The sequence below is a fragment of the Vitis vinifera genome, chromosome 1 (assembly GCF_030704535.1).
Source record: "Vitis vinifera cultivar Pinot Noir 40024 chromosome 1, ASM3070453v1".
Classification (NCBI taxonomy): domain Eukaryota; kingdom Viridiplantae; phylum Streptophyta; class Magnoliopsida; order Vitales; family Vitaceae; genus Vitis; species Vitis vinifera.
The window spans coordinates 11194863-11212109 of record NC_081805.1 but is presented as its reverse complement, the minus strand read 5'-3'; the positions used below and the strand labels follow the sequence as shown (position 1 = coordinate 11212109).

General features: G+C 33.6%; 2 protein-coding genes across 2 annotated transcripts; one reads left to right on the top strand and one right to left on the bottom strand.

Annotated features, from left to right (window-relative positions):
- The first annotated feature begins 489 nt into the window (after positions 1–489).
- On the top strand, positions 490–2849 carry LOC100251939 (AP2-like ethylene-responsive transcription factor At1g16060). The gene is made up of 7 exons (XM_059736529.1): positions 490–1003; positions 1117–1339; positions 1432–1520; positions 1610–1683; positions 1776–1826; positions 1923–1999; positions 2137–2849. Exons 2-7 carry the CDS (start codon positions 1291–1293, stop codon positions 2520–2522), a joined length of 726 nt encoding a protein of 241 aa, XP_059592512.1. The 5' UTR covers positions 490–1003; positions 1117–1290; the 3' UTR covers positions 2523–2849.
- Positions 2850–14613: 11764 nt separating this feature from the next.
- LOC100257069 (pectate lyase) lies at positions 14614–16626 on the bottom strand. The gene is made up of 4 exons (XM_002270076.5): positions 16208–16626; positions 15407–16058; positions 15075–15329; positions 14614–14973 (listed from the first exon to the last, which is right to left on the bottom strand). Exons 1-4 carry the CDS (start codon positions 16405–16407, stop codon positions 14749–14751), a joined length of 1332 nt encoding a protein of 443 aa, XP_002270112.1. The 5' UTR covers positions 16408–16626; the 3' UTR covers positions 14614–14748.
- Between the last annotated feature and the right edge of the window lie 621 nt (positions 16627–17247).

Sequence of the window (17247 nt, the reverse complement as noted above, 5' to 3'; positions counted from 1 at the left end):
GTATCATCTTGTCGTGGAACTGCACATATGGACCGCCTTCTATTCTTATCCCGAAAAACAAAACAAAAAGAAAACAAAATGATGAGGTATCCTACCCGGGATAAGCCAAACCCTGTTCCGTACTGTCTCCTACCATGACTTGTCCACTTCGATGACCACTTCCATCTTGTTTTTCCTCTTTTTGTCTATCCCGATAGTCTTACGTACATTTTGGATAACACATTTTCAATATTCATTGAAAATTTACAATTAATCAATGCTACATATACATTTTTAGGTCTTATTGTTTGTATCCCACTCTTGTTTATTTATACTTTTGTATCTTAATTTCATTTGTTCAATGACCCAAATCTTATTTAATGGTCGGAATCAATTGTTTAGTGAGTAACATTATGATACATTAACATTTTTCATATCTTTATATTGTACATACAATTTTACTTGATAAAAACATTGGTTATAGCGAATAATATAGTTGGAGTGAGTTCTAATACCAAGTGCTTTCCTAACTAGAGAATTTGGAGGATCTCCTAATGGGAGGCCTTAGGTAGTGTTGACACTTGAAATGTGTCTCAAATGCCACCGAAATAATCGTCCACTCTTGTCTTCAACCATTCTAAAGAGGCACTTGTAGCATCGAAAAACAAACCAAGTGCAAAAACAAGAAATTTTCCTCATATATATTATATATATATGTACTTGCATTGAGTCCCATGACACCACTGAAAATAAGCCATTCTCTCTAAGGAAGGAAAGGATAGATGGAGATGACTACAGTGAAATCTGAATTAGGCCTGGAAAGGGGCCGCTTGTGCACTGCAGAAACTGATGCTTTGGAGGTGACCAAGTGTGTTAAGAGAAGGAGAAGAGATCCATCAGCAGTTACACCCGGATGCAGTAAACAAGGAGAGCAGCAGAAGCAGGTGTTGCTGCAGGCTGGGCAATCCATTACTGCCATTGCCACTACTATGAAGAGAAGTTCAAGATTCAGGGGTGTTAGCAGGTTGGCATACATAAGGAAACATATCTGAGTTCTATAGCTGGTTTCATGGGATATTCCCATGTTTTTGGTTATTTTTCTTGACTGTTTTCCTTTTGCTATGTGCCTCTCTGCAGACATAGATGGACAGGGAGGTTTGAGGCTCATTTATGGGATAAAGGGTCCTGGAATGTGACACAGAGAAAAAAGGGAAAGCAAGGTAGATATAGACCACCCTACTTTGCTGATTCTATTGCTTTATTGCATTAAATGCTTAAAAGGCTCAACTATGGCTTCTTTGTGGCTTTGTCATGTGGTTGTGCTCTCAACACACTTGTTGGCTTGGAACAGTCTATCTTGGTGAGTTCCCTCATACCTAATGAAAACCATTTTTTGATTTAGAGATACTGAACTCATTGGGAAACTTTTAAAACTTAATGCTAATTGTTCAGGAGCTTATGATGAAGAAGAATCTGCTGCAAGAGCGTATGACTTGGCCGCACTGAAGTATTGGGGGCCATCAACTTTTACCAATTTCCCAGTATGACCATGAGAAACAAATCTGAAAAAAGAAAAAAAAATTGTTTCGGAGTTCGGATCAACACTAATACTCTATCAATTGCTTTTCAGGTATCAGATTATGAGAAGGAGATTGAAATAATGCAGGGTCTAACAAAGGAGGAATACTTGGCTTCTTTAAGAAGGTAATTTCCTTAATTAATGACCACAATTTGTTAAGAGATAGAGCTTTATGATTTAATTAAGGGAATTGATTGTCCTTGTTCTTTGTTCATAGGAGAAGCAGTGGTTTTTCAAGAGGAGTGTCCAAGTACAGAGGAGTTGCAAGGTGAAGAATACCTTTCTCTTGATAATTTGACCTTTTTTCTTAGATGCTAACAAGGAAACACCCAGTAACAAGGTCGCGTTTCCGGACAAAATGCAGGCATCATCACAACGGAAGATGGGAAGCAAGGATTGGGAGGGTGTTTGGAAACAAGTATCTCTACCTTGGAACTTACAGTGAGTGTCAGTCCCAATCTTTAAGACCACCAAAGATTCAGTAGGAAATTTAGTTGACTTTTTATCGAACAAAATGATTCTTAAACACATAATTTTAAGTGTCACTAATCTTAAAAGGACTATTAATCTCACTGCAGGTACCCAAGAAGAGGCTGCTCATGCTTATGACATTGCAGCAATTGAGTACAGAGGGATCAATGCTGTAACAAACTTCGAGTTGAGCACATACGTAAGGTGGCTGAGGCCCAGAGCCACTGCTCTTACCCCTCAGGAACCAAGATCAAATTCAATAATGCAAGCATCCTCTAACTGCCTTCCAAATGAGGAAGTAGAGCTGTCCTTCCTCAGCCCCAATCCTTTTACAGTAGATGACTTGGCAACTCCTCTAAAGCAAGAAAAGTTCCAAAGAGAGGTTTCCATCAGCCCTTGCACCAAGTCATCTTCGCCAACTGCACTAAGTCTCCTCCATAGATCTTCAGTATTTAGACAACTGGTGGAGAAGAATTCGAACAGCATCGAATAAGAAACTGAGGGGAATGATGCAAAGAAACCAAGAGAACTTAGCAAGGAAAATGAGTTTGGAGGGATTTTTTTATGAAGAAGTTAGGAATGTTCCATATGTGTGTTCATCAAATGCTGATGCATTTTGCCCGGTCTAGTGTTGCAGGAGGATATTGCACCGCCATTATTCAATGGGACAGGGCGGAAATCTTAATGGAATGATGCTTTAACCTTGTCTTCTTCTGTTTAACTGTCAATTGCAACTGTTTATAGAAATCCTCTCAAAACTCGTAGACAGGCAATCTTTCTGTCTTTTCTTTTCTGAGTAATAAAGAAGCGAAATGTCTACTAATACTACTCTCTAGTTATGACTATAAAATGCAGCCTTGTTTGAAATGAAGTCATTATTGGCAAGAAAGGCATCTTAATTGGAATGAGATAAGACTCCCTTTCCAAAGTGTTTTTGAAAACAAGCCTAAAAACAGTTTTTAAAAACCATTCATTGATATTTTATAGAAAAAAAGTCTTTTTTGAAACCAATATTCTTAACTTATTTTTTATATTTTTAAATACATTTTAAAAATAACTTTTATCTCTAAGTATCTCTAGTGCCTTATTTTTAATCATTCTTTATATGTGTGTATATACACGTTTTTTCTAATCCCATCTTTTAAAACTTTTTTTTTTCTTTCTAATTTCCTTTTTTTCTTTAAGGAAGAAAAGGTGTTGTCATGATCCCCATGCATTGATCCCAATCACTCATAGACATAAATTTGCTTTTAAATAATTTATTTCTCAAAAATTACCTTGACACTTTAAAAAAAAAATTTTAAAGACTCAAATCACTATAAGAAAAAAGATATATGATGATATTTATAATGAGTCACTATAAACATAGGGTGTCGCTACAACATAACGTCACTTTATCCACTAACACCATAGAGGGTACCAATTGGTAACGTATTTGAAAGCGATACCAAAGCAGATAAATGATGACACATTAGAAACGACGCCATATATTTTTAGTGATACTTAATTTTATATAGAGTTGTGTGAGATATATAAGGCGTTATATGAAATGCATCACCTTTGAGTTATGGTGTCACGTTAAATGCATCACTTTTGAGTTATGGTGTCACGTCATTGTAAATGATTATGGAAAGTATGGTAGTTTTTGGTTAATTAGCCTGTAGATTTTTGTAATGCTTATTAATAAATAAGATCAACTTGTCTATATTTTGTCCATAAATATAATAATCATATCACATTTAACTTATATTTTCATAATGCTTATGGATTAACCTGTAATACATTATATCATCCAATAATATTTTTATATCAAATGTTCACAAAATGATAGTACATCAAACCCATCAAAACTAAAAAAGAAAAGTGAATACACATTAAAATATGATTTAGAAATGTTAAGCATTCCAACATTCATGTATACCTGCATTTCATATGCATAAAATCGGCTAACCATAAAATGACACGAAAGTTGCATCCAAAAACCCAAAATTCTTAATACCAAATAAAGTAATGTTTCTGTCCTATAATGTATGACATAAGAGTCACATCTAAAACCCAAAATTTTGTTGCCTCTTTCTCCTTTCTTTTTATTCTTCATAATGTCCTCCCAAGAGTGTATACCTGCATTTCATAGTTTAATGAATTTTAGAGTTCTTATTGAAAATAAAAGTTAATTGATGTTATAAAAAAAAAAAAAAATCTAAGTACTAATGTTTTCTTTTTTCTTTTACCATACATGATCATGATATATCAACATAATTCATGATTAGTTATAATACAAAAGTAGTCAATTCTCCTCTAATTTCATCAAATTCTACTTGAGAATATGGTTTTTTTTTTAATCATCAAACTGAAATCAAATTCATGAGAATAACATTAATATCACAATAATTGGAAGTATGAAATTATGTACAATTCATTAAATGAGTAAAACCTTTAATACAATAACTATAGAATCAATAATTCTCTCTTTAATGAATCTTATAATAAAGCAATCACATTTGAACTCAAATAAAAACAATTCAAGAAAATAAATAAATAAAATCAAAACTCAAAAATCAAAAAATAAATCTAAAATTTTAGAAAATTGTAATCTTCCACTTAAAATCTACACTTTTTAAATTTATTTTTTTAATAATCCATTATGCTTTTTAAAAAAAATCATTTTTAACATTTAATTCTTTTTTATATATATTTTTATTTCTTGCAAGGATTTTTTTAATTTCAATATTTTTTAATGTTCATTTTATGACATAACAATGTCCATTAAATTTCATCTCAATTATATAAAATAAAATTTTAGTAACAAAATATAAAAATGTTTTCAACTACTAATATTATAACAGCATGCAAATTGTGTATATAAGACAAAAAAACCTAATTTATTACAAAAAAAATGTTAAGAGAAAAATTAGTATGAGAAAGAACTAAAGAGTCTTTCACAAAAATTATTGATATTTTAGTCATAACTCCTATTGATATTTATTTTTCCTAATTAAAATAATTAATAAAAATTTTGGATATGAAAATTATGTTCAAATAAAAAAATTAAAAATTAAAAAATCAAAGGAAAAGATATTCAATATTTTAAATTTTTTACTTTTAATATTCTTTTGATCAATAAATTATCAAACATCTTTTTTAGAAAAAAGAAAAATGAAGAAAATGAAGAGTTTTATGGAAGGGATTGGAAAAATTTTTGTAATAAAAGGATTTTATAGAAATTTCCTAACCTTGAAAGGAAAATTTCATCATCAATCTCAAATCACTTCAAAGTTTGGTCAATGCATATAAAAACAATAAGAAAAGAAGACAAAACTAAAACATATTTTTAGAATCCTTTTGAGGGAAATGATAATATTGAGAATAATTTTCTCAAAAATTATTTTTCAAATATGACCAACCAATATCTTCATCACAACATACTATAATATTCTTAGAAAATAAACAAACATCCGATTAAAGGAAATTTCATAGAAAATAATAAAAAAATATTATAAAACATCTTCTTAAAAAAAAAAAAAAAGTTTTATGGAAGGAAAATTTATGTAATAAAAGGATTTTATAGAAATTTTCTAACCCATCATCATTCTCAAATTACTCTAAATTTTGCTCAATGCATATAAAAACAATAAGAAAAGAAGGTAAAAACAAAAAATAAAAAACATGTTTTAAGAATAGAAAAAATATGAACAGAACATGATGAGATATTAACCAAAATACCATGTAAAAGAATATAAAAAAAATCAAAATATAAGATTTGATCATTTTTATAATTATAAAAATTTTCATTCCTATTTAAATTTTAAAAAACAATTCATTTACATTAATAAATAAAAATAAAATTAATTTCTCATTGTTAATTCCAACATTTTAAACCAACTCCAACATGATATGGAAACTATTTCATTTTTCCTTTTGTGGGAGATGACAATATTGAGAATAATTTCTAAAAAATTAATTTTCAAATGTCATTGATACATATCCTCATCACAATATACTATAATATTCCTAGAAAACAAATAGAAAGTCCCATATAAAAAATTTCTTGTAAGATCAAAAGAAAATTTCATGGTGTAAAATGTTTATCCCTCATTCTAAGTATGAAAGATATTAAAAAATCATTCATTTATCTTATTTTCATTCATTTTGGGGTTTATGGATTTAACAATGAAACAAAAGATATGGTGGAATGTTAAACCTAATTTGTACTTTCCTACAACTCAATAAAAAAACATTATTTACACAATCCACATTACAAATATACCAAATCAATGAACGTAAATCAATTGTGCTAATAAAGATTTTGACATTAATAAAAAAAAAAAGTGAAAATGATAGATCTAAGAGATTTTGGGTTACCTGAGAATCCACGAAGTAGAGAAGAGCAGTTGTGTGTTAACTATGGGTATGAGAAGAAGTAGAAGAAAATTATGGTTAAGGTTATGAAATGATATTTTTTTTGGATTGTGGGCATGTGGAAACAATGAGTTTTTTTATATACTATCATTATTCTCAAAGTGGGCCCATTAAATTATAATATTTTAAAAAATTTATTTTGTATGGTGTCACTTTTCGAAAACTGACACTATAAACTTAAAATTAATATCATCTATCCTGATAGAAAATTTTTATATGATGTGTCACCTTTATGAATTTTAAGTCATATGGTGTCATTATTTTAAAAGTGACACCATAAATTATTTTTGTAATAGTGAATATCCATAAAAATTTTGAATATTTAAAGTTTGATCTTCATGTAATCAAGTTATAGTCTTGACGTAGAGTGGTGTTGTATTTTTAACTTGGATGCATATCATGTCTAACTTTTAACACTTAATTCAAATTGGAACTATATATATTTAACAACTATGTAGACAAGTCATAATTTTGATGTTGGGTGATGTTATATTTTTGACAGTTAATGTGGTTTAAGTGCTAAAATCCCCACTCATGCGAATTGGTTTGACTTGGATGTATAGTGATGTCCAACCTCTCGACACTTAATTAATATTGAAACTACATTTAATAATTATGTGGATAAGTTATAACCTTGACATTGAGTAGTGTTGTATTTTTATCATTTAATGCAACTTAAGTGATCAACTTCTCACTCATGTGAATTGGGTTGACTTGAATTCATAGTGGTGTCCAACTTCTCAATACTTAATTAAAATTGGAATCATATTTAATAATTATGTAGACAAGTCATGACCTTAATGTTGGACAATATTATATTTTCAACACTTAATGTTGCTTAAGTGTTAAAGTCCTCACTCATATAAATCAACTTAGATGTCTCCACAAAGAGGAGTGTTAGGCGAGATGTCAAAGGAGACTTCAATGATGCACCTGATGGCTTAAGAGCTTTTTCAATTGCTCAATGGTGACCATCGAGCTAATTCCATCACACTTAGAGCATAAGGAACTATAGTTGATGATGGTAATGGACACTAATACCAAACTCTTGAGCAAGATGACAATGCAAAGGTCCTTAATGTACTAAATGACAGCTTAGAAGATGCTAGTAAATGTCATTTCAAACACCAAAAGACTAGACCTAACTTTGTGCACTATGATGAGGTTAATTCTCATCCACTTGATGCTAACGCCTTTTTTGCTGATGTCCCAATCTCTACTCAATCAATGAAGTTTGATGACAAAGAGGTAATTATTATTATCTTTTTTATAATTACCTTTTATTATTATTATTATTGTTATTATTATTATTATTATTATTATTATTATTATTATTATTATTAGGATTAGTATTATTAGTATTATTATAAACTCCCTAAGGCATTTAGATCTTAGCAATGGAAACAAAAGACACGTTTTTAAATAATAAAGGATCTAGATTAATGATTTAGAAAAATTTACCATTGATTTGGATGTTCCCAAAACTTTTCCTTTCGGTAAAGAATAAATTTGAAGTCTCTAGAAGTCTCATAGATACACGATCTTCCTCTATGATAACTTTTCCTTGATCCTTGGTGCTCAAACAGTGGAGAGTTTGAGAGGATGGAAGTTAAAGCTCTCTCTCTCTCTCTCTCTATATATATATATATATATATATGGTGGAAGAAGTAGAATAATGAAACCCTAACCCCTAAAGAGTATTTATAGGGTTCATACTAAGCTTAAGTGACTTATGCCCATTAAGGGCTTGGATCACTTAAGCCAGCCTAAATAAGGTCCATTGATTAATTAATCTAATAGGGTTGTTTAATTATTAATTAGCTTAATCTAGAGATGTTGTTCACAAACTCCTATGCAACCTTATGAAATTACCAAAATGCCCTTATGCACATAAGTGAACAAAGAGTCAATCCAACCTTCATAAATTGTGTCATTAAAGTATATGAGATCAAACAGGGAGCACTAGATCCATATGATAGTACTGGCTCTCTCAAAATCCAATTTTGAAGTTGATTTAACATCTCACTATAGAAAATCAACTGCACTTTGGTACCCGATGTAAATAACAATGAGACACTAACTGCTCGGGCACATAACTTGCTATCCATTGTATGCAGTATTCTCATGAACTAGGGTTTGTAATCTACCGAGATGAAAGCTGACAACCTTTTTTAATTACCTTTACCATCCTTAAGTTATAAATCCTCTTATTATTTGATTATTTGACATATGTTAACTCATAAAGAGCTTATGTCAAGTTTGACTTAAGGAACTAATATGGTTATAATTTATATAAACACACCTCCTTAAGATCACCTAAGGGGATATATTGTCTCAATCCTATGAGTTATCATGGTGCATTTATTAAGAATACTTGTTGTTACCAACTTCTATTAATAGCGACCTGATTCATAGGAAATATATAATCACTTTAAGATTTTACTAGTAGGTCAAAGTCATTACTAATTTTGACACAAACTTAGTATTCTCTTAAGGTTCAGAGACAACATAATGTAACAACTTGATAAGGTCATGACTATTAGGATAGAGCCCTTAAAAGTATGACATGATGTAATAAACTCTTAGATTTTATTTGTTTAATAAAGTTCCAGATTATTTTTATCCATCATATTTCCATGCATTATATCTTGTAAGTACTATGGCTTCCATCTTTTGCATTGTATGTAACTTGGGTGTATTAAGAATTTCACAGAAGATTTAAGTCATGGGTTTCTTGAAAATTGATGACTTGTTCATAGTCGGTTCATAAGTCTAGGCAACCCATTAGATGGTGTAGTACACCACCTCCTAATTTAAGGGATGACTGATCTTAGCTATCATGAGAGGTTTCCCACGGTGAGTACACTAGTGTGTATGGTTACACATTGGACAAGGATTATGGTTAGTCATGACTTAAGGCTATCAAGTAGTCATGACCTCAACAAGCTACTTCATTGTGTTGTCTCTTAACCTTGAGAGAATATAGAGCTTGTGCTAAACTTAGTAGTTGTTTTGATCTACAGGTGAGATCGTAAGTTGATCATATATTCCATATAGATTGATTCATTGTTAATGGAAGCCTAAAGCAACAAATATTCTTAATAGAGACACCATGATATCTCTTAGATTGAGAGAGTGTATCTTCTTAGGTGATCCTAAGAAGGTGTGTTCTTAGAAACTATGACCATGGTAGTTCTTTAAGTGGAACTTGACATAAGCTCTTTGAGAGTCAAGACATGTCAATTGAACACACAACAAGAGCACTTCTAACTCAAGGATAGTAGAGATGATCTTGAAATGATGATAATTTTCACCTTGTTAGACTATAAACACCAGTTCATGGGGATATTGAACACAATGGATAGCAGGTCACAAACTCAAGTACATGGTGTCTCATTGCAATTTACATAGGATACTGAAATCTAGTTGATTCTTTGTAGTGAGATATTGAATCAACTTGAGAATTTTTTTATGAGAGAGCCAGTACTCCTATGGGTCCTCGTAGTCTTTGCTCTGAGCTCATATACCTTATTAACATAAGTTATGAGGGTCGGATTGACTTTAAGTTCACTTTTGTGCATAAGGGCATTTTGATAATTACGCAAGGTTGCATAAGGGTAAGTGAACAAGATTTATGGATTAAGCTAATTAATTAATTAGCAAGCCTTATAAAGTTAATTAATTATTTAATTATGACCTATTTTGGGTTAGATTAAGTGACCTAAGTCCTTAGTGGGCTTAAGTCACTTAAGCCCAATGGGGAACCCTATAAATAGCCCCTTAAGGGTTAAGGTTTCCATAGTTTTTTTCTAGAGAGCCATTTTTCACCTCTAGAGAGAGAAAGTCATAGTCTCCACCTTCCATTCCATTTCCACTGAAGTGTGTCAAAATCAAGGTTTGAGTCATCAAGTGGAAGACTACGGGTTTACGAGACTTCCTACTACTTTGTTATTCATCTTCTTCGCTTGGAATCGATTCAAGAACATCCGAATCTTAGGTATATTTTCCGTTAGCATATTCGAAATCCATATAGAGTTTTAAAAAAAAATGCAATTTTTTCATTGTGCATAAGATTTAGAAAAACATAGGATAGTTTTGTATGTTTCTAACCTAATCTGAGCATGGGAAAGGAAAAGATCCAAGATTTTCCCTTCAATGACTACCAGATAGCCTTATGTCATGATTCATCATTGGCCTTGTCCAATGTGTAACGATACACACCAATGCATTCACTATGGGAAACCCATAAACCCATCCCAATAACTAAAACAAGTCACCCCTCCAATTAGGAGGTCCACTAGAGCCTCTAATGGGTTGCCTAAACCCAAAAACTGGCCATGAACAAGTCATTTACTTACAAGAATGTCATGACTTGAATCTTCTATGTAACTCTTAATACACCTAAGTCATGTACAATGAAAGATATACAAACCAGAATGTTCATAAGGTGTAATGCATGGAATAAGGATAGATAAAAGTGTAATTGGAACTTTATTAATAAATAACAAATTCTAAATTTGTTATGTCATGTCATACTTTTAAGGGCTTTATCCTAACACCAATCCAATCAACCCTAAAGTTTGAGGAGTAGAATTTGACTTAATACTTTTTTCTATGTCTTCAATAGTGATATATCGTGTACTTGCCTTGGTCCCTTTAGCTTTAGCTAAAATCTTGATGGCCTTAGTAAGTACAAACCTTAGACTTACCTTGGAGGGTTAACTGTATACCATTTTTGTTTTAACTTCTTTTAAGTTTTATTAAGACCATGCATCTTTTCACTTGTGGTCTTAAGATTAAGTTCTCCTAATTATGATGATGAAGTGAAGTCATATCCTGCCTTGACTAATAACTTGTCAGCCTTAGGGTTGAATCCCTTATCAATTCTTTTGTTATGGAGGAATTAATCTTTTTTATCTCTAGAAAGTTTGGTGAATTTTTGCATCTTATCCCTAGAGATAAGTCATAAGTTTGGATATAGAATAATCGTCTCTTCTTTTAAGACCTAAAGATCTCTATCTTCTAAGCTTTGAGATTGTGTCTCGTTTCTGATCACTTCTACAAAAGGTGGTTGAAACTCATTTCGTCGTGTTCTCGGGACATACCTTGGGAAAGTAAAAGCATTTCTCGAGTTTGATGTTGATTCTTTTAAGGATTTATCTTTTTCTTCAATTCAAATCATCTCTAGCTGTGAAATTCCCCCTATGAGTGTTGGTTCAACCTATTTAACTTTCTTAAATTTAGTTTTTCCAATCAAGGGAATAGTTGTAGGGAAAACTTCCTGCATAGCATCAATTTTTGTGTAGAATTTGGCATTAGCAAAGTAAAACCCAACTTCCGTAAATGGTTTAACATCAATCTTTACTTTCTTTACCTTTCATCTATAGAACTTGAAACGTTAGTTCGGTGTTGAAGGTATTACCCTATTCTTATGAAGCCATGGTTGCCCGATTAATAGATTGAAAGATCTTTTTCATTAATTACATGAAACAATGTGTTTGAACTTAACTTGTCAATAATAAGCTCTAGAAGAATCATGCCAATAGTTTGTTGTTCCTCTTGATTGAAGTCTTGGATCATTTGGTGACTTTGTGTTAACTCCTTTATGGCAATCTTGGGTCGCTTCATCGTTGCTTTAGGTATGATATTTATTGTAGATTTTCCATCAATTAAAATACAAGTGACCTTTTGTTCTCACATGTATTAGTAAAGAATAGCGTTCATGATGTGGTTTTGACCTTAATTGAAGGCCTTTCTTGGTGAAGATGATGATTGCATAACATGTTGCACAATTGTGGCTTTCATTCTCAAGTCTTTTTGCCTCATTTATTTTGGTGGCATAGATGTTAGATTCTTGAGTAAATGAATCAAAGCACATCGCATTTCCTTAGGAAGTTGTAGCATTTCATGGTTTAAAAAGTGAAGGTAAGCCCTGTAGACTTACTACTACCTCATTTTCTTCCTTGGTTTTGTTTGACTCTACAATAAGTCTTTTTTTCATCTTCAATTAACACATCATCTTCTAGAGGTTTGTAACAAAAGACCATATGAGTCATTGTCATCATTCCTTTATCGAAGAGTAGAAGGAAGCATTATCTCACAGTGATAGAAGTGATGAGTTTCTATACCAAGAGGTCATCAACTTGTACTACCACTTGTTTTCTTTTAAGCTTTTTTTTTTTTTTTCCTTTCTTCTTTGAATATTGACGCGTATTTCTCTTTAGTTGATCCGTCCTAGGAAAGTTAGGTTGTGGATAAGACACTTACTCTTTGCAAGGTTTTCTTCAAGTTACCAACGTCTAACCTTCTTTGCTATCCAACATTGGCTCATTGTTAGATCTAAGGTGGAGAAAGGTGTCTTGGTATGACACTTGTGTTTGCTTTGGCTTAGGTGATTCGCATCAAATAATACCAATGCATGCCCCTGGTGTCTTAGGTGGATCATGTAATTGAATAAGATTTAATGATCCAAATGTGACAATAATGTGATTTAACTATTCCAATTCACCAAGATCCAAATGAATTCTTCCTTATTTCCTAAGTTCCTTGTTTCGCAAGGTTCATTATGAGCTCTTTTAAGATGAAACATTTCTCCATTAGGTGATTAACAATTTGGTGGTAATGACAGTACTTTGGATCATCAACACAACCCATTTCTTTTGAGCACTTACACTTGAGTAATTTAATAACCTTTTTCTAGAGTAAGTCTTCCAACATTCTAAGCATTTCAAAGTCAAGAAAATGATATTTCTTATCCTTGATTTCCCTTAATGTGGACCAATGCCTCTTTTTTTCCTATATTGGTATACGTTTTCTTACATTTTTATTTTTATCTCATGTTGAGATTCTAATGAGAGTTTGTCATTGACTCTGGATGCATGAGTTTCTTTGAGGGATCTTATCCCTCCTCTTTTTTGGTTAACAATAAAGTCTTTCTTTGCACCATGATTAACTATGTTGAGTTCCATGTCATATGCTCAAGTAGCCATCTCTTCAAAGGTATGGGGTTGTATCCCTTGGAGGATGTATAGAAGACCCCAATGTATTCCCTATATGCACATCTCTAAAACGACACCATGGATAATATATCCTTGCAGTTAAGGCTTAAGGAATGCCAACGATTGATGTTGTTAATGACCGACTCGTCTTTCCTTTGCTTAGTATTTGTAAGCTTCATCGTGCTTATAATTCGTTAGGTACCATAGTTGTGATTGAGGAATTCACACTCCATTTGGTCTTAATTGTCAATTACCTTGGCCATAAAGTCTTTATACCAATAAAAAAAGTTCCCTTAGAGAGAACAAATAAACTGTTTGACTAAAAAGTCATCATCTATACTTCCATTGTTACAAGTTTCAATGAAGTGAGGAATATATTGCTTTGGATTTCGCTTTCCATTGAATGACTAAACTTTTGAAGGTTGATAACTCACAAGCATACATAGGTTATCAATCCTCTAGATGTAAGGCTTAGAGCACAAAAGTGCACTTTGTGGAAGGTCTACCATAATGCGCTCTAATGATGTTAGTTGTCACGTCTTGAAGTTGTTGGACAAATACTAATGCCACTAAGGCAAATTCCATGGTTTACCTTTTGGCCTACATCAACTTAGACACATGTGATGCATCACTTAAAAATGCAATCCTTGGAACGTGAATGAATCTTTGACTCAACTTAGTTGTATTTTATGTATGTGCCTCAACTTTATTCATGAGGGAGACTATTTGTAGATCTTTTTCTTTGATAGTCTTGGTGAGTTTGACAATGGCATGAGTCATCTCAACTAATTGTTTTTCTATGAATGTAGTGTATGTTACCATTATTGGTGTACACACCGACAAGGAAGAAGAAAAAAAGTTGACCTGGTTGGAGGGATTGTCCTCAGAGTATGGAGATTTTTCCCTATGTTTTAGATCATATGATTTTAGAAATGAAATTAATTGCAAGGTAGAAATGAAATTCCTAGGAGAAAATGGATTAAAAATAAAAAATAAAAACAAAGGCAAAAAAGAGACTTGTAAAAGGAATTCGCTTGTTTAATTTCCTGAACATGTTGTGCTTAATCCCACATCGGTCTGGAAGATACTAATCTCCATTCAATCAAGCCAAAATAACGAAGAAGAAAACAAAAAAGAAAAAGAAAAAATGTGAAACAAAAACAAGAATAGCAGTAATGGTATTGTATTCCCTTTCTCTTCCTCTCCTACATATAATGATCATCTGTTGTAACAACAGGTAATTTGGCTTCATATCTATGGAAAAGAGAAGAAAGCATCTTCATTCAACTGTACTTTTTGGACTTAACAGGGTGAGGTACGCCAGCAAGTAAGGGCGCCTGAGTAGCGAGTGAGTCTGGGCACAAATTTGCCTGGCTTTGCTTTGATCATATCATATCTGGAGAAAGGCTTTTTCTTAAAAGGCACCCCCGATTGAACAAAGAAGGCTCCATTTACCATCAGATCTCCCTCTGATCTCCATGTCCACTTGCTCCACTCTGCTTTCGTCGCATGGTCTCTCTTGGTCACCTTCACCATATATTTTTTTTAATTATTACCACAAAAACCATCATCGTCATTAATTTCCATAAATAAAAAAAATTTGGGGTTGTGCCAGTATAAATGCCTACCTCCTTAGCGTCATGCTTTGGATCCATTAAGGGGGCAGCGACGTATCGGTTGCCCTGGCTGACTATGGTAGGATGTGCACTACCACCCACAGCGTACATGTTCCAGTGGGTGTAGTCGTTGTTCACAACATGGAAAAACCCCCATCGGCACCTTGGCATCCTTTGAATCAATCCCCTCCCGAAATGGTTGAATGCCACGGTCACTTGCATTATGATATCGCCCGAGTACCCATCACTTGCGCCTAACAACATCGTCTGCATGCATGACCCTCATCACTTATTATTAGAGAATGGAACTGAAATTATAATTCTTCTTCTGACTTCTGACTAACCTCATTGTGCTTGGTAAAATGGTTGTTGGAGATGGTGATAGCGGTGGATCCTTGGATGGCATCGACCAGGCCGTCCTCGCACTTGGACATGGAGTTATGGTCAATCCAAACGTGGGATGAGCCAAAGATGGAGATTCCATCGCCATCGCTCCTGGTTCTCAAGCCGAAGTGATGGACAGAATCCCTAATAAGTCCTCCTGGGCGTGAAACAATGTCGTGAATGTGGAGGCCATGGATGATCACATTCCTGGCGAACTGAATCGTAATGCCGGCACCATATGCGATGTGGACATTGACTCCCCTTCCGTCAATGGTTTTGTCACTGGTCACCATCAGCTCCTGTTTCAGCTTAATTATCATACTGCGCCCAAACACGATCCACAGTGGCTGTGGCTGGATGACGGCGTAGCGTAAGGTTCCAGGCTTAGGATTAAGCATGTCATTGTCGGACGGATCAGTCACAATGTATAACCTCCCGTGCTTTCCTCCCACTGTTCTCCGCCCAAAACCAAGGACGCAGTCGGCTAGCCTCCTGCGATCCATCGCCCAGTTGCGACGGCATCTCCAGCATCGATCAATGGGGTTTGTGGCCTTGCATGGGCCCTTGTTTACTTTCAGGTTCCTTCTCGTGCCATTCTTTCCGAATATCGATCTGTGCATGAAAAAATAAATGAAGAATTCAAGTTTGAAAGAAAATGGTAACCAAAACAGGAGAAAAGAAAAACCCGGCCATTTGACGACAATATTTTTGAATAGTGTTCCATGAACTTATCATTTCGGTCTTTGTTTGTGATAACCTACTTCTCAACATTCTTGTTGAAATCGTCATTGACATCCTCTGGGCTGGGATCAAATGCGTCGATTGCAACTGTCTTGGCTTCCTTTTCCCGCGCTTTCCAGTAGTCATCGTATTCCGCAATGTGGGCTCGTATTGTTGGGACTACCACCATGAACATCACCACAAACAGGAGAAGCAATGAATTGGATTTAGGTGCTGCCATATTTCCTTATTTTCCCCTTCGTCCTGGTTCGTTGGGTTCAAACGTTGGCGATAGTCAAGGCTTAGGTTTCAGTCCCAGACTCCCAGGACCACACCCCAGCCCCCGCCCCAGCCTAAACCCAACTGATTGAACACCGAACCACAGATGATTCTTCTTGCCCTGATTGTGGGTGTCCGACCATTAGCAGAACAACTTATTTATACACATCAGGTCATGGTCTAAGCAAAGGCCAATAATACAAGGCTGCGAGAGAAATAGGGCAGGAAGATCGGATTCCTCACATCGCCCAACAGTTATAACTATTTTACCCCTCAATCGGATGTTCTAAATCAAGCCATCGATCTCGAAAATTTTCTAAAAATGGATATTTATTGATAGTACTATTATTTCTTTTTCCTTTTAGATGAAAGTTCTGTGATATATCATATATGTTCGTGCTCAACCTTTGTAATTATATATCAATTGAAGGAGACTACGGGCCACGTTAAGATGCCATCCACTGAATTTCAAAATATTTAAATGAAATTTAAAATTATGAAATCCTGATTGTTGCATTTTATCGTACAATTTTTTTCCTATGATCACACGATAAGTTACAAAATAATGAGACGAAGAAAATGAGAAATTATAAAATCGATAATTGTTAATTCTAAAATAGTTCAATTGGTAAAAGCTTAAGAGAACAATTATCTTCCGAATTCTGATAAGTAGTAGGGTATTTACTTACAGGTTTTTGGACCGACGTGCCTCTTGTAAAGAAAAAGAAACTGACTGATTATGCTCCACTTCTTCATGAAATTTTAATAATACTACTGATAGTAATTGGGAAATTCACCATTG

What these genes read in the sequence shown, in the direction of transcription:
- LOC100257069 (XM_002270076.5), bottom strand. Translation starts at nt 16,407, where the DNA reads ATGGCAGCACCTAAATCCAATTCATTGCTTCTCCTGTTTGTGGTGATG. An exon ending in TTCAACAAGAATGTTGAGAA is followed by an intron (nt 16,059 to 16,207) that starts GTAGGTTATCAC and finishes TTTCATGCACAG; the next exon opens with ATCGATATTCGGAAAGAATG. An exon ending in CAAAGCATGACGCTAAGGAG is followed by an intron (nt 14,974 to 15,074) that starts GTAGGCATTTAT and finishes TATATGGTGAAG; the next exon opens with GTGACCAAGAGAGACCATGC.
- LOC100251939 (XM_059736529.1), top strand. Translation starts at nt 1,291, where the DNA reads ATGTGGTTGTGCTCTCAACACACTTGTTGGCTTGGAACAGTCTATCTT. An exon ending in AAGTACAGAGGAGTTGCAAG is followed by an intron (nt 1,827 to 1,922) that starts GTGAAGAATACC and finishes GACAAAATGCAG; the next exon opens with GCATCATCACAACGGAAGAT. An exon ending in TCTCTACCTTGGAACTTACA is followed by an intron (nt 2,000 to 2,136) that starts GTGAGTGTCAGT and finishes ATCTCACTGCAG; the next exon opens with GTACCCAAGAAGAGGCTGCT.